Genomic DNA, 25038 nt, shown 5'->3' on the forward strand with positions numbered 1-25038 from the left:
TAACTAGAAAAGTTACTCTTACTCATGCCATTTTGAAGGGCTTGGCAGAATATCAAAGGTTTAACTGGGAAAGCCTAAAAAATCCCATTTTGATAAGGCAGAAAAAAGCCCTCTTTTCTATCAATTTGACTTCACAACAATGTAGATGAAAAAATCCCCAGCCTGTCAAAATAAATCTCTAACTATGACTGAATTTATTTCCTTGTCTGTGCATATGTATCTACCTGACAAAAACTATGAAAAATAGCAGTCAAGTCATACCTCATGTGTTGTTTCTATGTTTCAGTCATTTGCCAACCTCTATGGAGTTCACCCTTTCTATATGTGCGTGGAACCTGACTCCAATGCCCACGGTGTTCTCCTTCTGAACTCCAATGCACAAGGTAAAAAGATATATGGATTCCCTGTATAGACTGCATATAGAAATATGATAAATTAATAAGTATAAAAAACTGTTTTACTGATTGCTTTTTCAATGTGATACAAATATTAGTGACTGCTCCCTGACTAAGCTTCCAGGAGTAACTATAGAGTTTTCAAAGGGATTTCAGCAGAATCACTTTTTAGGCATTTTTAGGCATTTTCAGGGGAAATACATTCTTAAATTTTTAATGAAAATAGATGGTAATAGAGGGAAAGAAGAAGGTGGAAGAAATTTCCTCTGAGATTGGCATAATGAAATAAAATCAATTTAGTTTAGTCCTATATTCTGTCTTTGGAGAATAGTTTTGTATGTTGTCATGGTCACCTTACTGCATTAATCTAGTGGTATAATTTCAGAAAAGGGGAACCTTCACTCAGTCTATAAAATCAGTTTCCCCTGGCAGACAATGGCTTTCAATAAGATTAAAATAGCATAGGGGAACCCTAAACACAAGCTTGTTGATTCTTCTTACATATATGAAACTGAGACAAATGGATGTATGCAATCCACTCTGGGTGGGTTTCTGTGATTTATTGCTGCATGATGCCAATCTGAAAGCAGAGATTACAGAAACACTGAGCAATAGCCTGCCTACCTTCAGGCCCTGTTTTCTCATCCAGTTGTACCCACAGGTGCACAGAAGAGCCCAGTGTGGGGAGACATAGGATAGGATAGGATAGGATAGGATAGGATAGGATAGGATAGGATAGGATAGGATAGGATAGGATAGGATAGGATATTTCAGTTGGAAGGGACATAAAACGTACTTATAGTACAACTGCCTGAACACTTCAAGGCTGACCCAAAGCTAAACATGTTGTTAAGGCATTGTCCAAATGCCTCTTAAACACTGACACATGCAGGGCATCGACAACATCTCTAGGAAGCCTGTTCCAGCATTTGGCCCCCCTCAGTAAAGAAATGCCTCCTAATGTTGAGTCTCATCCTCCCCTGATGCATTCTTGACCCATTCCCATGTACAGTGCAGAGCTGGTTTGTACTGAGAACCCTTTTTTTCCCTTTTAGATGTTACTCTGTCTCCAAACCCAGCTTTAACTTTCCGCACTATTGGAGGGATCCTTGACTTCTATCTCTTCATGGGACCAACTCCTGAAAACGTAGTTCAGCAATACACTGAGGTCAGTAGAAAAGTGCACATGGCACATGGAGCAGTGCCTTGTAACACAGTCCTGTCAGTATCTGGTAGTATCAACAGGTAGCGCAGCCAGAGCTTTGTCCTGATCCATTCGTGCAAAGCTGCAGCTTTGGATCCATGGGACAACTGGCGTATGCTCGAGCATCTGTGAACAGTCTGTCACAGGCTGGCTGGGTGTTCAGTGCACATCTCCAGCCTTTCCTGCAGTATGCCAGGATGGGATGCAGGAGTGCACTAAAGGGATGCAATGATTAGAAAGAAATCTGTCTGAGCTTACTCCTCTCTGGGCCGTCACAGCTTTACAGTCTTTGCTGTGTGACATGACTGCATTTTGACACTGTGGGCCAAGTAAACAAACTAGGCAGAGCACAGATGGAATGTTTGGGAACTTTACATATGCTAGATTTCAGAGATGTTGAATGGACTTTAAAGTCTTCAAGCCTTTATTTGCCAATGGAATTGCTTGCTGATTTTGGAGCCAAATTAGTTGTTTACTAATGAAAACCCATATAATTGCATTGGAGAGCATAGATGTATAACAATGCATTTACTGCTGTCTCAGAGAGTATAAATACTTGCTATGAATTGCCCAATGTTTTCCAGAGAGCTGAGAGTACACATGCAAATGGCTGTTTTGGAAGTGTACATGCAATTCTTATCTAGTGAGGTCTGCGCAGAAAAAAGTAGCAGATAACATGCTTTTCCTGGTCACCAAATGATGCTTCAACTGTGCCTTTCCACAGAAAATTGCTACCTCAGACCCAAGCTGTGTAGATAAAGAAATCAGTGTCAAACCTAAAGGGTATGGAGCAAAGCTGAGAAGGGGCATGTTACTGTGAGAAGGGGGTCACTGTGCAGACCCTGAGGATCAGGCTGCAACTGGAAGGCTGGGCAGGGTAGGGCATCCCAGAGCCAGGCACTCAGAGCTCACAGTGAGATGTGCGTGTGCTCTGCCTTCCCATGTGCCACCTACCAAAGGGGCCTGAGCTCTGATCTGTAGCAAACATTTTGTCTTTCTTGGCTTTCTAAAGCCTCCATATCCTATGCTTGCCTTCTTTTAAAGTGCCTGTATGGGAACAGAAATATTGTGGTTTAGAGTGAGGGAAAAAGAGGATTTAGCCCAGAAGGAAGGTATTGCTGGGTTCTGGTTTGGTGAAGGAAAGGGTAAGACTTGCTCATGCTGCTCTTTTGGGAAGGCTGGAGCTTCTGCAGGGTGGTGGGCTCTGCTAGACCTTCCTTTTCCAAGGAGAGGTTCAGGTGCTACCCCTCAGAGAGGTGGGAGGCTGACGGTGCCCCTCCATGTCCTGGAGCAGGAGCGACTGCTCTGTTGCTTGGAGGTTTCCAGCTCTCTCTGCACATTGTCCCCACCAGTTGCCTGTCATGGTTTAACCCCAGCTGGCAACTCAGCCTCACACAGCCACTCGCTCACACCCCCTCAGTAGGGTGGGGGAGAGAATCCAAAGGGTAAAAGTGAGAAAATTCGTGGGTTGAGATAAGACAGTTTATTGGGTGAAGCAAAACTGTGCACGCAAGCAAGGCAAAACAAGGAATTCATTCACCACTTCCCAGGGGCAGGAGGGTGTTTAGCCACCTCCAGGAATCTGGGGAATGGTGGGACATGTGACAGTTACTGGGGAAGACAAATGCCATCACTCCAAATGTTCCTGCTCTCCCTTCCCCCAGATTTATATGCCGAGTATGAAGCCATATGATGTGGAATATCCCTTGGGTCAGTTGGGCTCAGCTGTCCTGGCTGTGTCCCCTCCCAGCTCCTTATGTATCCCCAGCCACCTCACTGGTGGTGTGGAGTAAGGGGTAAAGAAGGCCTTGACTCTGTGTAAGCACTGCTCAGCAAAATCAAAAATATCCCAGAATTATCATCACTATTTTCAGCACAAATCCAAAATACAGCCCCATACCAGGTACTATGAAGAAAATTAACTCTCTCCCAGCTCAAACTATCTCTGGTCCCAGTGCCACAGACCAGCAAGCAGGCTGGGGTTTTAACTTACACATGGGTAATAAAATAAGGGGGGAAAAAAAGGGGGGAGAGGGGAGGGAGAAGTAAAGCAACTCTCCCCCAGGCTGGAGCTTTGATCCCCCTTTCAAGGGAGTTAGTGCAGCAGTACGATGGAAATTAGAGCCACCCCTGTTTCTTTTCAAAGTCTTTCACTGGTGTTTGAAGGCAGCATTTCTGTAGCTTAGCAGGTGGTCAGCATCTGAAAATAAAATGAGAGAGTTCTCACTCCCCAGCTGATGGGTAGCAGCAGTTCACTTTCCACCCGTCTCTGGAAATGGAGCTGGAGCAAAGAAAACAAGGTAAAGGAGAGCAGTGGGCGTCTCCTAATGAGACATGTCGCATGCCAGGACAAAAAAAATCCTGTTCTGTATTCTTTGAGCTTGTGCTCAGCTCTCTAGGGAATCTTAAAGAATGCATGTTAGTAATTTCAGTGTGAAATAATAACTTCTTCAGTAAACATCCTGAAATTCCAAGGTCAGAAGTGTTACAATTACCATATTATTAGTCTCTAGGGTAATAATTTGGCTTTTATGTACAAGATATGTGGGAAGGTGGTGAAGGAGACAGAAAAGACTTTCTTTTTCAATTGTATTTTCTGTCACACTGAGAGGACTTTCCCCGTGCAGTCATTGTCATGCTGTAGGGAAGGAGAAGGGGTAGAAAGGAGAAGTGTGACTGATGTCTGAAAGGCTCTGCTCAGCAGCATAGCTTGGCTCTCTCAGCTGTTTGCATGGGTCTCCTCCAGGAATTGGTGTTTTGGGAGCTCCTGGCTGCAGGGGCCCCTGGTGGGACCAGGCTGCACTGCTGCAGAGCTTAGCGAGGCACCTCCCTCCTGTGCAAGCATCTGCCACAATCACTGCTTTTTGCAGGGAACATGCATTGTATCTCTCCAGGATGGCCCCACTGGTGTGGCAGGGTGGCCAGGTGCTAGCTGGAGCACAGCTGGTGAGAACAAGGGATCTGTTTCCAGAGCAAAGTGCTTTATACCTTTCTCAAATGTTTTGTGCTGTGGCTTTCAGTGCCACATCAATATCTGAGCCACCTCTCTGCCCCTGCTACACTTGTTTCTGTGGGAGGTTTAGGAACCTAGCTCTGCTCTGTGCTTTCATGTCGCTCCCTCCAAACCAGTGAGTTAGGACAGCTTTGTAACAAAGCTCTTTATTTGGTCTCTGGAGTATGCAAGATTTCCCCACACACCTCTCCAGGTTGCCACCAGCACCCAGGGTGGACCATGGACTCTTGGCCAGAGCTGCTGGGTCCAGGCTATGCCAGGAACAGGGCTCCCTGTGTGGTGATCACATGATTATTGCAGCTGCCCGGCCAGAGCCACCAGGCTCTCTGCATCCATGGAGTGAGGACAGCAACAGCAAAAGCTGTGGTGGCCCTGGATGCCAGCCTGGCCCAGGATAATCTGCTCCAAGAGTGAGGCAGGGTGTTACTGTGGGGATTCTGTAACACAATGTATCAAATCAGGAGTCCCGTGGGAAAGAAACATATATGGACAGATTCTTGATAGCTGTTTCAGAGAGATGTTTATTTCTCCAGCCGCATGGCCGGAGCTCTGCCGAGGAACTTCTACAATCACCGGACCGAGGGTCCTTTGCCCACACAGGGGAACACAAACCAACCCATGGGAACGAGGCTGACCAGGGGCAGGGAGACCCCCTGTCTGTCCCCCCAGGGCCCCTCTCCCAGGGGTACATGGCAGGGGGAAGGGACCCCGACAGCAGGGTGTGAGAAGGGAGCAGAGGGCTAAATGCTCGTACCACTGTCCCTCTGCTGTGCATGGAGCAGAGGTGAGCTAAAGGTGATGCATCCTGCCAGTGGCACCAGAGTGCTACAGCAGTGACAGCAGGTAGACACCAGAGTAGCACCAGAGTGCTACAGCAGTGACAGCAGGTAGAGGGTATGTGCTGGGCATAGTCCCATGGGAAGGAGAAGCCTCCAGCCCGATTCTTCTGCTCCCTCCTGTCCCTGAGCCCAGCTGTGTGGGGCATTGCTCCTGCCCCATCTGAGATTGTCCTGTACAGCTCTCCATATATGACAGTGATCACATTTTTCTCCTACTGCAGAAGAGGTCTGGTGTGCAGAACAATTACGTAATGCAAATCTCACTTCTAATGGCAAACACCTCAGTTTGCAGGAGGGTGAGAAAAAGCAGTAACAAGCTAAAGAGTTCAGGCACTGAGCTGAGCCTGGTATTCCAGGCCAACATTGCCAAGACCACTGGTGGCCTTTCAGAACAGAACCAACAGTGCATAGCAGTGGTGTATGAGCTCCATAACAACACACTCAGGAATGTTAGGGTTTAACAAATAGATATTTAATAGCTCTTGGGTAGAGAGGAAGCCATTAATTTGTTATTTTATCACAAATTATCCAATAATAAGCTGTAAGTGAGTACACTGCTGTTACAATTCGGTTTAGACCTAGGAAAGCAAAGCAAGCTAAGTCTCTGAGCATAAACCAGAAAGAACTTAGAAGGTTCAAAATATCCCCAGAAATGTGATTAAAACCAAACTAGGTTAGATGTTGCCAAAAAATGGATGTATTTTATTTAATAGTATAAGAGGCAAAGAGAAGGGAAGAAAAAGAAGTATGCGTGGGGGGTGGGGGAACAGGGAGAGGTGACAGGGGTTAGATGGAAGCACATCACCCATCCGAGGGTCCCAATGATGTCTCATTGCTCCCCTCCATCTGGTGGTGAGGGTCCCCCGTCGCCACCGTGGCCACGCCGCTACACGCTGCCACATGCCACGCTGCCACACGCCACCACACGCCACCACACGCCGAAGAGTACAGAATCCCATGGATTAATATACGCTTTGGGCCAGGTGGGAATGCCCACGTGTCTCCCCTGAGGGGGACCCCTGTGATGGGCCATGTCACCCCCTTCTGCTGTCGATAAGCTTCCCCCAGCCCGATGAGGACCCCTCAGCTGGGCTCCTCTGCCCAGTGAAGGATGGGCAGTCACTGGGCTTCTGATCACAGGCTTTTCCAAGATACCCAGAGCCTCTCCTCCCTCCACCCCTTGGTTCAAGGGTCTGTTCGAGCCTGGCAGCTGATAGCTCTGGGGCTGTGGTCCTCATCTTGGAAGTGTTAAGCCTATGCTCAGTGAATGTCCCCAGCCCTGAGTTGTTACTTTATCTTATCTTCATCAGCGAGCAGTGTCAGGCCTCAGGGCCCCATTCAGGGCGTGGTAGTCTTCTCTTCAGCTTTTGTAATACAGTTTTAAAAGTCCTTAAAGAAAATGTTTAAGTCATAAAATATAATATTTCAGTCTCTGACAACTGCAAGTCTCCTAATTCTGTTTGGAGAGAAAATTGCTGGTTTGCTTCCTCCTTACAGAAGTGTGGGCTAGTTACAGGTGTAACGGACCTCAGGAGGTCTCTAGTCCATTCTCCTGTTGGAGAGGTAACATGGGGAACCTGCTTGTACCTCAATTTTATCACAGATGATTCAGTGAGAGTCTCGCAGCTGAATTCCCCAAGAAGAAATAAACAGCTGATAATTATTTTGTGCAGCAAAGAACAAGGTTTGAAGACCTTGGCATTGAAAATCCTCACATTTTTTATATTCTTGAGGTTGTGAGCATCTTCTTTATGGTTTAGCAGCTGCAGGGCCTTTCTTCTTGCTCTCCTAAATCAAAGCTCAGCTTCTGTTAGTTTGAGTGAAGGTTACCCTTCTAAATGACTAGGTGACCATGTCACCCACCTGCCTGCCTTAAGTCATAGGGGATGAGCTGGATACAGATACCTGGGCCATAGGAGCACCTGCGGAATTTAGCCATTGTGTGACTATACAGAAACACTATTTCTGTGTCTAAATCCAGAGCATTAACCCACTTGGGTTTTTGTGGTTTCCTCCTGTAACTCCTCTTTGAAGAAAGGGAGTTGAAGCAAATATCGAGCTTCAGAAATCATTTTGTGTGGCTAATTAGGGTGCAAGATTAGCAATCTGCATTGCTGGAGATCTCAGCTCCTTTTTGAGCAAAGGAAAGAGTATCTCTCTCCAGCCTCTGTGATATATAGGCATAACTCTGCAGCTGTCTCTCTCTCATCAAAGTCTTTGGTCATAGTGTTAACAGAATAGGATCCTGATTTACTCTATAGAATTTATAACCTAGTTCATAGCATTGATGCTCATATTAGTGTTATTTGTCCAATAATCCAACACAGGGAAAATGAATACAGATCACCTGCTCCCTAGACACAGATTTTATCTGTTAGATATACTTGTTTCCACTGCACTTTGTTCTTACCACAAAATGCTTCCAGGGTACCCCCTGGATACATCAGCTCTCAAGTGCCTCCAAAGAAAGTGAAAAAAAAATACACATAATGCCAAGTTATGTAAGCATGGAAAAACTAACAGTGAATTTATTAAACAACAGGAGTTATTTAAGAAGCAAGTGCAGGAAGAGAAAATAGGATCTTTTTTTTTTTTTTTACTGGTTCTGTACTACCATATCTTTGGGGGGTTTTCTTGTTTGTTTGTTTGTTTTTTCTCATTTTGGATTCCCCATATGTTTGCTGTTTCTGCATTTTCCTCCCTCAGTTCCCCTGCCATACCCCATCTACCTTTTCTGATTCTATGGGAGTCAAATTTGCCAAGCAGGCTTTCTCTCGCTGCTGTACTTTGTGATCATTTGTATGCAGAATACAATCTATATGAATTAACTAGATCCTAAATATATATCAAATCCAGCTTGAGTTTTCAGGTTTGCAAAATTACATTCCTGCCTCTGCTGATCCATCTGTGAGTGAGTACCATATGTCAGTTACTTTATCAGGAAGCTTCGGGGGATCCATTAGAGAGAGTCCGCAGCATAATTAGAAAAAAGAACATTTGTTTTCCCAGCTGCCCTGTTTTCATCCTTCCTCTTCAAATGTTCTGCTGGTTTCAATTAAGCTCACCATAGATGCACCAGTCTGGTGAACCTTTTTAATTGCTTTAAAAACTTAATATCTTCCTTGCAAGGTGGATATTTTTCTGTTTGTTCAGCTGTAATCCCAAACTCCTCAAGGGATGCTGTCATAAAATACCATCTTGTTCTGTGGTCCACAGTGACACAGCACCATCCCGTAAGAGTGGGCAGCTGAACCTCAGCAAACCCCAGCACTGGGGATGTGCCCTTTTGGAAGGGCTCTGACTGACCCACCAGTGGCCACAGCTCCACCTCCAGCCCCACTGCTGTCCACTTGGATGCTTGATAGGACATTGGGGAAGAAGCAAACCCCCATCCAGCTCTTGAAATGCACTGTATTGGTGCTGTCCTGGACTGACTGTCCTCCCCAGCCAGGAGTGACCCAGGGTATCACAGAACCTGGAGCACAGCTGCTCAGCAGCTCCCACTGCCTCTGCCCAGGCTGGTCACCCCTTTCCCATTTCCCAGCCTGCTTGGGAAGAGGCAGCAGATGCCATGCAGACATCCTGCCAGGGCACAAGGCTCTGCATTTATCTGCAAGATTGATATTTATCAGGCGGTTTTCCCTATTTCTCTTGTCCAAGATAAGAAGCCTGTGCGTTTTATTTCATTAGGGACTTCTTTTGTTTTGGTCTGTTTTTTTAACCTTGTTTGTAGAGGTCATTCTCTGTTTACGGTAGAGAAAGCAAGGGCAAAATATGCATCTGCTTTAGGAGCACAAAATGGGGGTTCACAAAGCTCATCTTGCAGCCTTTGCTGGTCTAAAACAAGCTCTGCTGCCTCCTCAGATGAATTTATCCTTAACATGGTGGGTGTGGATGTGACAGAGAAGAAGACTTCTTGCACTGAGGCTTGCCATGCTGTGCTGGACATCTTGGTGCTGGCTCACAGGGTGTCTGGGAGATTGTCCTGCGCCATGACGCCCCATGCCCTCCACGGAAAACCCCAACAGAGCTTGAAAGATAGTCTGGATGATCAGGCGTGTCCACACACGCTGGAAAAAAATTAATGACATATACAAGGAGATGGAATAGCACCAGGGTAGTTATGACATGTGTCTGTCCATTGACCTCCTCCTACGTGGTAGGGACCACCTTGTCTGTTCAGGGCCTGTCCTGGCGAGGGCACAGCAGCGTGCAGTGGAAGCTGAGTGCTTCTGTGGCAGGAACATGCTGCTGAGAGCTGCTCCCACTTCTTCTGAAGACCCCTCCAGCTGAATTGGAGGAGAAGGTGGTGTTGAGGAGGATCAGGAAAGTTAAGTCTGGTGGGATGGGACAAGTAGCAGGTGTACGGGGCAGCTGTGCTGATCAGCCAGAGCGTCCCTCCTGGAGAGACCCAAAGCATTAACCTCACCAGTTGTTCTGGCCTCCTCATGTTTTCACTTAGGTGAAACAGCAGCATCCCAATATGCAAAAGCACACTGTAGCCAAATTTGTAATTCTTAGGGCTTAGGTTTGACTGTGTATTCCCAAGCCTTTCTTCTTTGGAAGCAATTTACCCTGTGTGTTCCCCAGATCAGGGGCATTAAAACATCCTCGGCTTTTTTCTGCCTCTCTCCCACATGTGGTTTTCTGTCTGATGCGCTTTGTACATCCGTGTACTGATGCTCTAGCAAATGTGACGTATTTTAGAGCAATTTCAAGTTCAGCATTGCTTTCCCAGGTCAGACTCTTCCTGGAGAAAATCCCATAGGAGGGTGTGCCTTCATGCAATGCATCTCCGGAAAGCTTAGCAATGCAATAAGTACAGACTGCCAGAAATGCCTTGATTTATTTATTTAAAGTAGATGGGGTTTAGCTGCCAATATGCAAGTTTTGTTATTTTTCACTTCTAAGCATAATTACCTAAATATGGAGATCCACAAGGAAATAAGGGAGGAGCCATTTTTTAGCCAAAGGGGGACAGTAGCTGCAGCTGATTAATAAGTCATGGTGCTTACTAGCTACTAGATTTTCATGTATTGCCTGCAAAAGTGTTAAAAATACAAATCAAAGGTTAGTTTCGTTGGATGTAACTGAAGTAAGGATTTTGAGAGATGTCCCCCAGAAAACACTAGTGTGTACTAATGAGGCAAAGCCAGATTTCAGCTTACTTGCAGAACAGACACATCGTGATTGCCCACTGCTCATCCCAGGTTACCACAGCAGCTCTCACCAGGGGAAGCAGAGCAGGATGCCTTGCTTCCCTGTGCACTCAATTGAGTTTCCCCATGCCATTTACAGATGGATTATGTTCAGACAGTGGAAATCAAATATTTATAAAATCATATTTAACTCATTACCTTGTGTTTCAGTTGAGAATTTTGGGACCAAACAGTAACTGGCATTTAAGAGGGTTGTCAGTGCCTGGCAACACAAGGCTGTGGGCCAGCAATAACAGTAGTCAGCCATAAATAGCTGAATTTCATCAAGTTGGTGTGTAAATATGATTAAAACTTCAGAGAGCTCAAATAAACATCAGATGCTTGATGAGTTAGTCCAGCTGGACATGGCAAGAGAAGTTTGCAAAGCTTATGTTGCTGTGTGTTGTTGGAGACTTGCCCTCTCTTGTCCAAGGGGTTTGTGGGGTTGTTGTGGATCAGGTGGCATGAGGATCCATGCTGGATTTCTGATGGCATGCACCCTGTAAGTGAGGGCCCATGCTGCTGCAGAGGCTGAGACTGCATTTAACATCAGCCTGGCTTTTATGCACTGTGCCTTCTACTGGGGTGTTCTTAGAAGTGATGCTCAGTGTGGGTGTTGTTGGAGCCTCTCTGAAGAGCAAGGATCCACTAGGAGAAGTGCCAAGCATGTGCTGAGAACCACTTGGAGAGAGAAATGGGTATTTAACAGGGGTGTGATGCCTGTGCCCTGGTCTTTGTGCCTTAAATGATCTGGAAGCCTCTCCTGGTGTTCAGAATAACTTCTTTTCATCTCACCTCATGTGAAAAAAAATTCCTCATCCTGGCTGCAGGCCATTGGACGCCCACACATGCCAGCCTACTGGTCTCTGGGATTTCAGCTCTCCCGCTGGGGCTATGGCAGCCTTGATGTTCTGAAGGAAACTGTCAATCGCATGGAGCATCATGACATCCCATATGTAAGTATGGATTTTTCACTGTATATGCTAATCTTACACTCTGAAGTGAGGTGATTAAAATTATAATAGAGGAAAAATAATTATCTTACAAAGAGAATTGTAGAATAAAAGGACATCCATAATCTTATGTAGTGGGTTTGCATGTAATATCTTCATAATGCTTAAAAGAACATTGAAAGTGGGCTTTGAATGTGAAGTTTAAGAGCTGCTCTTGGCTGCATAGCAGCCAATTCTGGTGTGGATTTGCTGTTATGCAGTATGAGGTGCTAGCATTTTAAAAATAAATAATGGTACTACTGATGCAGATCACTGCAAATTAGTTGCTAAACTAGGATTTCTACATTTCCATGTAGTCCACTGCTAGGATTACAATTACAATCTCTTAGGTTTCATTACATACATTAGTGACTTTTTAGAAACACAGTTGCATACATTCTGATTTCTGTATCAAATACTTCAGTCATAGAATCATAGAATAGTTGGAGTTGGAAGAGACCTTTGAAGACCATCTAGGCCAACCCCCCTGCAATGAGCAGGAACATCTTCAACTAAATCAGGTTGCTCAGAGTCCCATCCAGCTTAATCTCAAATGTTTCTAGGGATAGGGCATTCACCACCTCTCTGGGCAACCACCTCATGGTAAAAAATTCCTTCCTTATATCTAGTCTGAATCTACCCTCCCTTAGTTTAAAACCATCACTCCTTGTCCTATTGCTACAGACCCTACATAAAAAGTCTGACACCAACTTCCTTATAAGCCCCCTTTAGGTATTTAAAGGCTTCAATAAGTTCTCCCTGGAGCCTTCTCTTCTCCAGGTGGAACAGCCCCACCTGTCTCAGCCTGTTCTCATAGTAGAGGTGCTCCAGTCCTCTGATCACTTTTTGTGGCCCTCCTCTAGAGTTCCTCCAACAGATCCATGTCCTCTCTGTGATGACAACTCCAGAGCTAGATGAAGTATTAATGTAATCTTTTACTTTAAAAATGTTTAGGATGTCCAGCATTTTGACATTGACTACATGGAACGTCGCCTGGACTTCACCTATGATAAAGTGAATTTTGCTGGTCTGCCAGAGTTCATGAAAGATCTGAAGAAGAAAGGAAAGCACAATGTTGTGATTCTGGTAAATTAATGATGTTGCTAATTATTTCTCCATTTATAAGAACTATTCTTCATAGCAGTACCTAGGTGCTAACAGATGTATACTATTGTAGCAGATTTTCCATTTTCTCATTTGTTGAAAAGAGCTGAAGAACAATTTCTCACAGATTTAGTTTTTAAAAGTGTTGCCTTTATTTGATTTCTGTGTACCAGTACCATCTCTATACCAAAACATTCTCTGTCACTTTTCCCCCACTCAGTTATGAGAAATTTTGCCTCTGAACTGACATAGGATTGCTTTCATGCAATTCTTTCCCTGAAAATAAACAAATTAGTTTAATACACATACAAAAACAGCTGAATAGTGGAAAAAATCTATTCCTAATCACTCTGGAAACTACTAACTACAATTCATGTTGCCTTGTACTTACTTTTAATATAAATTAATATAAGAGATGATTACTTGCGTGCAAATTTGTGGAAAATGTATGTTGAACCTCTAAGTAAAATTTACGTATGGGCAAATGAATCAATTTGGATAGAAGTGAAAATTGGAATTTTCCATCTTCCCCAGTAAATTTTTCCAACAAAATTTGCTGTTTCTCTCCAGCACTTCTCCATACATGTCCTTGTGCCAAAATGACTCCGTCACAATAGCTAAGTGAGCGCCAGCGGTGGCAAGGAAACTGGAGACCAATCTAAGTGAAATTTAAATAAAGATATAAATAAATTAAGACATTAAATAAAACACATTGATAAATTCACAAGATCTTGCCCTCCAGGGTCCCCTGGCAGCTTAGAACTAGGAGGGCTGAACTCCCCAGGGCAGGCTGCAATTTGTTCTCCATAACCACTGGGGACAGGATAAGAAGAAAAGCATTTTAAATTGCAGCAGGACAGATTTAAGGCAAACATTAGGGTAAAGCTGCCCGTCTGCAAGGTGAGCTGAGCAACAGGCAGCTGCTGGGGCCAGGGTCCTTCCCCAGGTGGGTGCTGTGGACAGGCCCAACAGATGCATCAGGGATGGCTCAGGCTGAGCTGATCTGCAGCCTCAGGGTAAGGAGAAGGAGACAATCCCACAGAGTTCCTATCAGGACTTTTTGCTATAACTAGTTTTGTAATCTGTTTTCTACCTAAATGGTCAGTTTGTATCTTTCATTTGGGCACTACTGTTCTTACCTCCAACTGCCAATCTCTCACCCTTCTATTTTTTTTCTTGATACACTGATTCAAAGAAGTGTATTCTCCCTCAGCCTTTTTTGCTAGGCTAAGACAAACACATTTACCTACCTTGTATTGATGGCTCATGCTTCTAAGGAGACCAGGATTCAGTTAATCCAACTGAATCATGATGGATGGGTCACTAATGTTGGGACCCTTAGTCAATCCAGTCCTTTTAAAATAAGGGCCACGTTCCTCTTCTTGTCCTGGGGGTCCTGTCAAGGGCTTGTGGAGAGAGAGATTGAACAGCAGAGTCCTGAATTGTGCTCTTTCACTTGTGCTGGTGTATCTGGAGTCAAGATAAGCAAGAGCTACGGCAGCTTTCTCATCCAAAAATCACATTATCTTGTTAAATAGATAGATTAAGGCAGAAGTGCCTCCCTGTCCTTATTTTTTCCTCACAGTTTGTTGTGAAGTTTAGAATATGACTGAGGATGATGGCCTAGTCAACACCACTGATAGCTATATCAGTGTTTTCTTTTTAATTGGGAGCTTTCTGATAGTTTCTTTAAAAGTACCTTTTATTATTTGCCTAACCTTTGCTTTGGTGTACTATAATTCCATTTACTACTAGGAATCTCAAACAAAACCACACAGCCCAAGTGATCAATTTTATATTGATAATGGAAATAGCAGTCTATATAGTGACCACTGCTTGCTAGCAGTTTGCCCCTAAAGATACCTTCCCCTGAAGGTTCCATTTCTTCTGCAGCTGAGAGGCTCTGGGGTGCAGCAGTGAAATCAGTTTCCATAAGTAAAGGTTCAAGGCAGAGAGTTTAAATAGTAACAAATTACTAAGTCACTTTGATGGAGATAAACTTTAAAACAAAAATAGACCCAAATTTACTGGATACATCATTGTAAATAACTAAGCAGTAGTGAGCACATGTGCTGTCAGGACTGATTGCTCTTTCTAACTGTTAGGCAGTTTAGAGTCTCTGTATCCTCAATACTACCCTAAAATTTATCTAATCTCTGAGAGCTGTAACATTAAATACCACATGCCTATTTATTGGTTTATCTCAAAGATAAAATACCAGGAGTTTGGGGTAGCTCTTCCTATGCACTCTTGCCTTTCATTAAATACATGGTAGTTGTCTCTTTTTCATCAATGTTGGGATGTCTCCAGTTATTTTGCACTTGCTACTGGGTATGAAGCTACAGGCAAGCAGTCATGGTTTAGTGGGTGAGCAACATTATCTTCTTACTTATGAGTTTAACTTCAACAGCTTTTTTAAAGCCCTTTCATTTTCTCAGATGGCACATTCTGCAGCAGTGCAGGGAGGTGTTGCTGCATAAATTCCGCTGTTAGACAGATGCAAGGAACATAGCAACTCTTAATTCGTATAATGAGCTAATGGGAATCCAGATAGGAAGCCTTTCTTTCAGCCTTCCCCTAACCTGTATCTAAGGACTGTCTTCTGCTCTAGTTATTTAGCCAACCTTGTGAAAAAAGAACAAAAGCTGAGCCAGTCTGTCCTTCATTATTTAAAAGTTAATGCGAAGTATAGGTTGCACCAGTACCAAAGTTTTCTATTTTCACTTTATTACAATTGCTGACATCTCTGTCAAAATCTGTCTGTTAGCATTCCTTAGTGATGTAAAGCATTCTCCTAAGTTGAGTTGGGAGCTGGAGCAGTGTGAAGGGTTTTATTCCCAAGTGATAGCAAAGCCAAACTAGGTGCAATCAAGGCAAGTGTGATCCAGTTGGATACTGAAAGAACAATTTTCTGTTTAGATTCCCTTTGGGTAGTGACAGTAATGGGTGAGTTCCCCAAATACAGCACATTGTTGCCTCCCTCATGATGATTTCAGGAAATGGGCTCTGACTGCAGCCACTTATTGTCATGGAAAACCTCTAGTAAATGGATTTGGGGAATGGGTTCCGTCTACCTCACCTCAGACCACTTTGGTCACAAGTGAAGTGCAGATCCTGACAGCTATCAGTATTAACACTGGTAACCTGCCTGAGGATGGGACTCTGAACTCAGCTGTGCCACCATCACTGGGGTGGCTGGTGCCACACCAGCAGGAAGTCTGCTCCCTATGCTTGCATCCAATGCTGAGAGCCCTCCGTGACTATGGTCACCTTGAGAGTAGCATGGCTCCAGTAAGGGAGTGAAGTGCAGCCTTTTAGCACTTCTCTCTCCTGATCTCTTTCAGAGGCCACCTCTATTTGTGGGAAACTGTGACTTTGCCATCATTATTGCACTAAATAATGTGCATGTTTCAGCTGTGTCAGAACAAATATATTCTTTAGAAACAAAGAAGTTCTAAAGTAACAATGACTACACTGAAAAATTATAAGCACCTTTACTAAAGAGGATCTTTAATGAAAGACCTTGTATACCATCTATTAAATCATACTAAAAATAGAAACAGCTAGGAATGACATGAGTGGCAGAATACTTAGAAGTCAAGAGCAACATGCTCATGATTCAAAATAATGCTTGATATCTTTAATATTTTTAAAGTCCAGTTCTGTGAGCTGTAGAGGCTGAAATTTCCGGAGATAAGTTTTTATGGATGTGCATCAAAATCTATGTTTGGGGCCACAGGTGGAAGTGCATCTGTCTGGGTATGTGCTGGGTGCTCCCCAGTCTTTAGGCAGTCAGTTGGAGTTCAGGATGCTCAGCACCTCCTCCCCAAGATGCTAAAAAGATGAGTTAGGCACAATTTAACAGGCTTGAAACTCCTTCCCCAAAAACAACCCTTGCATACATGGAGAGGTTTTGTTCTCTTTAGGGCCATACTAAACCTGCATAATGTATTAGATTTATGCACTGGAATAACCTTTCAGCTGAAGGAAGCCGTACGTTTGGATTAGGAGTAGCTAATTAAGATGACTCTTTCTAGCCTTCAAGTCCCTTGAGAGACATCTTTACCTCAATTATAGGATAATTATTGCAGATGGACAGTTTTGTCTTTTTGCAAAGTTGGACTGTTGAACAAGCTAAAAAATGTAATGGACACTTACAGTCCTTATGGAGGTGACACTAGAGCTGGATAGTTAAAGTTAAACGGAATTTCACACTTAAAGTAGGGATTTAGCTGTAGCTTTTGTTGTTGAGGCGTGGAAGAACATACTTCCCTCACCAGAGCTATAGTTATCAGAGGACTTACAAGTAAATCAAGCAATTAATTCAGGCATTTAAATGAGCTTTGAAACAAGCCTTTAAAGCAACTTACCGTTTGGGATCTGATATTTTTTTCTTCCTAAGATATTTATTAGTTAGACTTCTATCACATTTTGATTAAAGTTCACTTAAATTATTACACAAGCTATAACTGAATGGAAGAATTGTTTCAATAGTGTTTTTCTCTATTTTGTTTCATAACTGAAAGGTATTGTCTAAAGCAGAACGCGAGGAAGTAAGGTTTTCTAAGGAAAAAGTAGAGTTCCCTTCTAAAATGGCTGCAATCTTTATCTGTTCTAAAAGCCACAAAGCAGGTAACTGCTTCCAGTTAGGGTTGTATTGCGAAGTGCACTTATCTCCTTTAGGTTGCAGCTGACTGCTGAGCAGAGTTGCAGAGTATCTCTTCATTCACTGGCATCTCAAAGTATTCCTAACTTTATTAACTTTCCAGCATGCTGGGTGGGCCTCTATCATCCCCAGGAGCTGATCAGGCTCACTTTGGATGAGCTTGATGGCTACTGATGGCCATCCTGAGGCACACAAGTTGTTGGTGTCATTATCACTGGCAGCAGTGGGATGTGGTGACCACCCCAAGCAGTGAAATGGGGCAGGAAGGACAAGTTGTGGGGTGTAAAATTCTGTGGTCTTGGTACCTGCGGAGAACGGAGGTGTAAGGCCCCACAGGCAGGTGTGAATTGGGTTACTCTGCATCTGACTGGCATAAAATACCCTTGTCCACCTTGATTTGGAATGGGGGGCTAACAGGGCCCTTTGGAGGTTGGATGTGCCCAACTTCAAGCCCCTTGAAAATTTTAGTTATTCCAGCATTGAGCTGTTGATACTGAGGCAGCTGGAATAATGATTGTCTTGGAGGAAACCCAGAGGGGCTCAAGTGTGGGAATGCATGGCACTGAGCTGCAGCGGAGACCTTGGTGGGGGGAGAGTAAAATCTAGTGCCTCTCTAAAATAATTTGAACATAGAAAGTCTCATAAAAAATAAACAAGAGGGTATTTAATAATTTCACATTGCCTTACACAAGAAATACTCATGACATATCCTTAATGACTTTTTCTAAATTATTATGTGCTCTCAACTCTTATTAAATTTTAATGCTGTTTTCTTCCAATATTTTTGCAATCGGCATTAAGAACATAATCCAAATTTTTCTAAAATATACAAATAGAAGAGTATTTGTCACCTCTGGGATTTCAATAAAGGAAATATGATTGCTGTTTTCAGGACCCTTTCATAACCAAGGATGAGGAGCCAGGCACTTACAGACCTTACGAACTCGGCCAGGAAATGGGAGTGTGGGTGAACAACTCTGATGGTGTAACTCCTGCTGTCGGGCAGGTGGGTTTTTTAATTTTGCAATGCATTTGGTCTAGTGCTGCTTCAAAACAATAAAGCAGCAGTGTAACAGAAATGAGACAATAACCAGGATTTACATATGTAACCCCTAGGCCTGGCCTCCTGGAGATTCTGTGTTTCCTGACTACACCAACCCTAGGACTGTGGAGTGGTGGACCCAGTTGTGTCTGGAGTTTAAGGATGTCCTTGACTACGATGGGATCTGGATTGTATGTCTCATTATATCTGCCCTCCCTTCTTTAAAAAAAAGAAAATGAAGATTTCCACATGTCTTACTCTCTTTATTAAAGGATATGAATGAACCATCCAATTTCATGAGAGGCCAGTATCCTGGATGTGCTGATAATGAAATCAATAATCCTCCTTACACTCCTAGTAAGTATAATAATATAATTTCATTGTCAATTTTTTGTTTGTTTGTTTCTTTGGTTTTCTTGTTTGTTTTGCTTTAAACCTTGATAGGCTATATTTTAGGGGGGGGGGAAAATCCATTCTGTCATTTTCCATCTTTCCCTGCCTGTTCTGTATGTTCAGTTCAGTTACATATTTGTTCAAGACTCCAGTGGCTCAGCTTTGACGATTGGATCAAAAATAATCACTTTCCTCTGTCCAAGGGTCTGCCTCGTAACAGGACTAGAAAAATGAGCTTTCCTGCCATTCACTGAGCAACTGGTCCACATCAAAAGAAGGGCAAGATACCTACACTGTAACTCAGCTACAGACTTATGGAGGGAGTAACCCTTCTGCCTTTCCACTGCTAGTCTCAGAGATGGGCAGTCTCAGCTTCTCACAAGCTATGACAAGGGAGATGGTATCTCCCTGGTGCCTTAGTTCAGTATATTTCCTTTTTCTTAGGAAAAAAATTTCACTGTGTTACTAGAAATGCGCTGAAAATAAGTTTTAAAATGTCTAAGCCTATGGGAGACTTACAGGAATGGGAAAACCTTTTCCAGTAGCTGAGTTAATGATATGTTCATTCTTCCCCAGGAAGCCATGAATACCTATGATTATTGCCAGTGGTCCTGGCAGTTAATCCAGCCAACATTTCCCCAGGAAAGCCCAGCTGCCTGAGCAGTGTTAATATGCACCAGAAAGCTGACAGTGGAGTATTGGAAATGTCCCCTTTTTGCCTTCAGGCTTTCGTACTGTCATGAGAATTCAAAGTGTTCTTTATTAAATTGCAATTTGGTTTTTTTTTTACTTTGAATGTAAGAGAAACATAAACATAACAAAAGCATGACAAAATATTATAAAGGGATTGTAAATTTTTGAAAGCAGAAGCAGAGCTTTTAATGATGATTTTGGTGTTTGCTCTCTTTGTAAGGTAACCACTGCATACTGGCCCTGTGGGTCTTGACCAAAGCCCAGGAAATGATGAGAATTTCCACCTTTGCCTTAAATTACCTTCATTTTTTGTCAGTCTTCAAAAAAAAAAAAAAAAAAGAGTGAGACACTGGGTAAAATGGCCAAAATGGCAGAGGTCCCTTTACATCACAAAGGACTGAGAGTGAATCCATGCAGTGGCTTCTGAGCCATGCAGCTGAGCTTTGTGAAGATTAGCATTGAAGTCTGAGGCACTAGAAAGGACTCAGACCTAGAGGCCTACATGACGTGTAAGGACACTGAGAGATACTGAAGACAGGTGTGTTTTGAGCCCAGTTTCTCTGACTTGACTTAGGCACGTATGCCCCTATTTCTGCTTGTGACTCACAGTATTAGAATGATACCATGAAATCATAGAATGGTTTGTGTTGGAAGGGACCTTTGAGACCATGTTGTTCCAGCCCCCCTACCATGGGAAGGGACACCAGGTTTCTTGAAACCCTATCCATCCTGGCCTTGAACACTTTCTGGGGATGGGCATCTACAACTTCTCTGGGCAGCCCGTTTCAGTGTTTCACCACCCTCACAGTAAAGAATTTCTTCCTTATGTCTAATATAAGCCAACTCTCTTGAAACAATTACTCCCTGTCCTATCACTCCATGCCCTTTTAAAAAGTCCCTCTTCAGGTTTATTGTAGGTCCCCTTTAGGTACCAGAAGGCTGCTCTAAGGTCTTCCCAGAGACCTCCCTGGTACTGGTCTCCCTTCTGCAGCCAGGAGTCCTAGGCATTACATTCCAAGTTGCAGGGAATCTGTTTTGAACCGGTGTTTAAGGGCTTTCTTTTCTATTTCACTTTATAGAATAGATGCATGTTCTTAGCTGTCCAAGCCCTTGACTGGTGTAGGCATGAGATGTGACCTAAGCTGTTGAGTCCAACAAGGCATTAGGACTTTCCTGGGGCTAGCAGAGTTTTGGGAGCTCACTGTTGTCTGAGGTGATTTCATCTGTGCAAGTCCCAGTCTTAGAGCCTCAGGCATTTTGTCAATGTAGCCTTCAACCTCCTTATCTAAATTTTATAACCACATGTAACCATGGCTTGAACTTCTAAAACCAGATGTCCTTCAAATCAATTTTCTATAAAACACTTTATACTGAAGATTAATACGCAGTTGTAAAATAATCAGTATTGCTGAGGCAGAATACAAAATACTCAGAAAAAGAAGGAAGCATGAAACTATGATTCATGTGGTAGCATTTTCTCTCCTATCCCACCTTAAATTTATGGGGCTAATAATCAAGAGCCACTGGGACATTAAGTATGACTTTCCTCAGAAGCTTAGTGTCTTCTTCAAAGACATAGCAGTCAAAGTTACTTGGAAATTGCCTATAAATTAAGTTATTTCTGATGTAGAGCACCCACACTTTGTGTCTAGAGATCCAAACACAAGGATTGTAGCTGTAGTGGCACAGCAGAGCAGAGAGGCTAATGGGGTTTCAGGTACAGAGAAATTTTGATAATGAACTGCAACCATACAGGAAGTGCAATTAGGCAGGGAGATTGCTTGTTCATGGAGAAAAAGTTGCAATGGTGAATGCACCTAATTAAGCATGAAAAAAAAGAATTTTTGAGAATTTACTTTCTTTTTATATTTTAAGAGAATTTTATAAGATGTATAAACATCTGACCTGTCCAATTCCTAAAAAAACCTGCTGAATTTCGTGTGGCCTTTTCATGGTGGTTACCTGAAGAGGATAGAAATTTTTTTGCACCAAATGGGCTTTGCCAGCATCTCTTTGATATGGGATCAAAGACCAGGTAGCATCTGTGCAAAATTTTTGCTTTTAACTAAGATTTGTCATTGTGTGACATAATATGTAGGTGCATTCTTAATTCAGCAAAGCAGAAATTTTCTTTCTGACTATTACTTACTGAATACATGACATCTGTACAGATGTTTTGAATTATTGGACATAGAACTTGAAATTAATTATCATTGTTTACTCAGTCCTCTCCCCCTCTCCAAGGACAGGTGCCTGTCTGCAAGCATGTATTCGTGGCTATTTGCTAACCTTAAATCATTGCAGGTCCAGCGCTCCAGCTTTTCCTCTTCCCAAATCTTTTGGTGTTTTCACCCCTAAATGTGTAGAAATGTGAAGACATTTGAATTGTGATGTATATGATTTTGCAGTGTTTTGTGTCATTCTCAGGCATCTCTGATCGTTCCCTGGCAGAAAAGACACTGTGTCCTGACTCCAAGACTTACCTTGGAGACCATTACAACACACACTCTCTTTTTGGCTGGTCACAGACAGAACCAACTTTCAAGTAAGTTTTTAAAATATTTCTAATCAGATTTCAGGTGATTAAAATGCATTTTAAAAGCCACTGATGTTACCTGGGAAATCTGTAATAGTATTTAATAAGAAACAGACCCATGTTTCATTTTACTCTTTGCCATTTAGTAAGAAGTTTCAAGAAAAGAGAACCTTGGAACGAAGAACAGAATCCTTTCTAATTTTACTTTTCTCAGCTAAATCAGGATGTGTGTGTAGGGCCTAACTTTTCACCTCCTGCTTTTGTATATCTAGAGCAAGATGCTTGTGTGCTTGGTTAGACCTTCTCATGAGCAGCTGCAGCAGAAGCAGCCTTGTGTAGTGTCAGGGGAATTTGTCTGTCCCTTTGCTGTTGTGGCAGAGGAGTTTCTGTCACTGTCAGTGGAGAATCCAAACTGTACAGGTCTGCCAGCTGCTTCTGGAGTTGCCTCTGGTTCCTGGCAGGCAGTGTTTTGCAGATTGGCTCGGGGCTCAGTTGGTTCAGGAGGGCAGAGCTGCATTGCAGCACAGTTGCTGTCAGCTACTGTAAAACTCATTTTGCAGCTGGGAAGCACTCAAGACCAGCTTACGCAGGCAGACTGTTGCTGTGCAAAGCTAGCTGTTGGATTAAATGAAATGGGCAAATCATGCCTTTTCCAGCAGGGCTTGAGTTAAAATGCAGGGAAATTTAATACCACAATGGAAGAGCCAAAGCAGGGGTTGACGTGTGGTCTGTTTCAGCACTTAGCACTCATTTTCAGAAGCTGGATTGTGATAGCATCCGGAGGACATGGTTAAGTGAGCCTAATTCTGGTGTTGATGTGTTTGTATTTTATTGCCAAATCCGGGGCAAGGGAAGCACTGAGAAAGAGCAGAAGCAGTTTGTCAGCTCTTATGGGCCTGGCTGAAGCACAGTTCTACTTTTGGCAGAAAGAGCAGAAAGCCTCTGAACTCTGGACTTCTTACCATGGTTTTTGGGCCTCTGAAGAGATCCTGCCAGCACTGCTCTCTCCACTGGAGTTTGTTCTCTGCACACTGGAGTCCACATAACCGTGTACTGTCTTGGTAGCACTGTGAATAGAGCCTTCAGATTTCCTGTCTTCTTGAGCTGTTTTTTTTAGCTTTACTCAAGCTTTGTGCCAGCAAAGCCAATTGCGTGAGACAAACCCTGTGAATTCAGGAGGAAAAGCTTTGTTTGCAGGCACACCTGCCCCAGCCCCTTCAGTGCCCACATTGTCCTGGCTGTGCTGCTCCAGACTAATGCCACTGGATCAGTTACTGCTGCACAGCTCCTCACAGCCTTCCCCAAGGCTGGGAACCTTCCCCCTTCCTGAACCACTTGCTTCCAGGGCTCCTTACAAAACAAACTTACTTTGCTCGGCCAAATGTGGAGCAGACCACCAGAAGTGTATGCAGAGGTTGATTTTGCTGCAAAGCTGGGAAACTTCAGTGTAGTATTTTTCCTACATACTCATTTGGGTTTCTCAAATACATTTCTTTTCAAGGCTGGTTGCATATCCTTTTTGCATTCACTCTTCACAAAGAATATATTAAATTAAATTACTGACAGGAATATTTAGCACCCAGCATCAAGTGCAGAATATTGGATGAAAATACATGACAACTTCATAATCATATAAAAAATCAATTCTAAGAATTATTCTGAGGCAGACAGAGAACAGGAAATGTGTCATCTGGCCTATGTCAAATGGTTTGAATTTGAATACATAAACTAGCAGCAATCGGTCTGTGCATAGCTTAATGCCAAGAGTTATTTGCACATGATATTCTGTAAATAATTTAAATCAACAAATACATTTGACAACATTAGGACCTGTTCTGAAATGGTTTGCAAAAAACTGAACTTATGCAATAAATTACTTGTTGCAAATTGTTTATGCAGCTCTGGATCATAGCTGAGTTGATCTGATATTGCCTTCATTAACACCTGTGTTTGCAAATAGAGCCAAAGAGAGCCAGAGGAGAGCACTCCTGCTACAGACATCCATGAAAGGCTCCAAAATAACTTTTATACAAAGCACACGGAGTCTTGTTCAGTTGTTGGCCCTACAGTGCACCTGCAAACCAGAACCAGCAGGTCCCTCACAGTTCAAGAATTGCACCTCTTACTGCATATGGCCCCTAAGATTAATACATTCAGTCTTCCATGAAAGCTGTTGGGTTGGGGTTTTTTTTGCTTCAGAAGCAAGTGTTGAAGCACTTTAAAGTCTGTGTGCCATTACAGACCCAAGAGCAAACACTGGGCCATTATGAGTACAGGTGAAAGAACTCTTGATGAAATCTCATTAAGAAAAGGGAGAAGGAAGTAGATGGTGAACAACATGATTAATATTTCATGCTAGAATTTCCCAGAGAATCTAAATTGTGTTGCCCAAATCATATTAAAGCAGAGTTGAATTTGAGTTCCTGCAGTATAAAATAATGGAATTTATAATTATGTACAGAGAGGAGTCTATGCTGAGGAATTTTGTAATAGATTTGTTAGTAAGATATATTCCTTGATTTTCTGGTGATGCAGCAAAATGATTTTCAAAAAGCAAAGATAAATTCATTGTACTACTAATTCTTGAATGAAACCTCATATATTAAAAAAGACAGGAAACCAGAGGAAATACTACAAGGATGGGGTGGCATTTTGAATGATTACACATTTGTTTTCTATATTGATTATTTATTTTTTTATAAGATGTTTAGATATAATTTTGATATTTTTGTGTGGTTTTGGTTTTTTGGTTTTTGTGTTTTGTTGGGCTTTTTTTGCTTTTAGTTCCAGGATGTTAGAACTTTATTTACCAATACAAATCTCTAACTAAATCCTGTGTTGAAAAAAATACCTGTTATATTGTTTTTTAGGAACTCACTGGACACTTAATTTAATGTACTAATATACAAAGGAAATTATGATTCAATTTTTCATTTTGAGACACTGCTGAGAATAAATTAAAT

The 25038-nt window shown here is 42.8% G+C and overlaps 1 protein-coding gene across 1 annotated transcript in view; it reads left to right on the forward strand.

Annotated features, from left to right (window-relative positions):
• The window catches only part of LOC103623480 (sucrase-isomaltase, intestinal-like), a 63162-nt gene that overhangs the window by 16482 nt on the left and 21642 nt on the right, over window positions 1-25038 (forward strand). The window contains exons 6-13 of the mRNA XM_017745946.1: window positions 287-383; window positions 1451-1563; window positions 11480-11605; window positions 12596-12727; window positions 18304-18417; window positions 18528-18644; window positions 18726-18810; window positions 21967-22084. Of these exons, the coding sequence (XP_017601435.1) occupies window positions 287-383; window positions 1451-1563; window positions 11480-11605; window positions 12596-12727; window positions 18304-18417; window positions 18528-18644; window positions 18726-18810; window positions 21967-22084 (902 nt within the window). The remainder of the gene's footprint in view (window positions 1-286; window positions 384-1450; window positions 1564-11479; window positions 11606-12595; window positions 12728-18303; window positions 18418-18527; window positions 18645-18725; window positions 18811-21966; window positions 22085-25038) is intronic.

The sequence above is a fragment of the Corvus brachyrhynchos genome, unplaced genomic scaffold (genome assembly GCF_000691975.1).
Source record: "Corvus brachyrhynchos isolate BGI_N302 unplaced genomic scaffold, ASM69197v1 scaffold239, whole genome shotgun sequence".
NCBI classification, from domain to species: Eukaryota; Metazoa; Chordata; class Aves; order Passeriformes; family Corvidae; genus Corvus; species Corvus brachyrhynchos.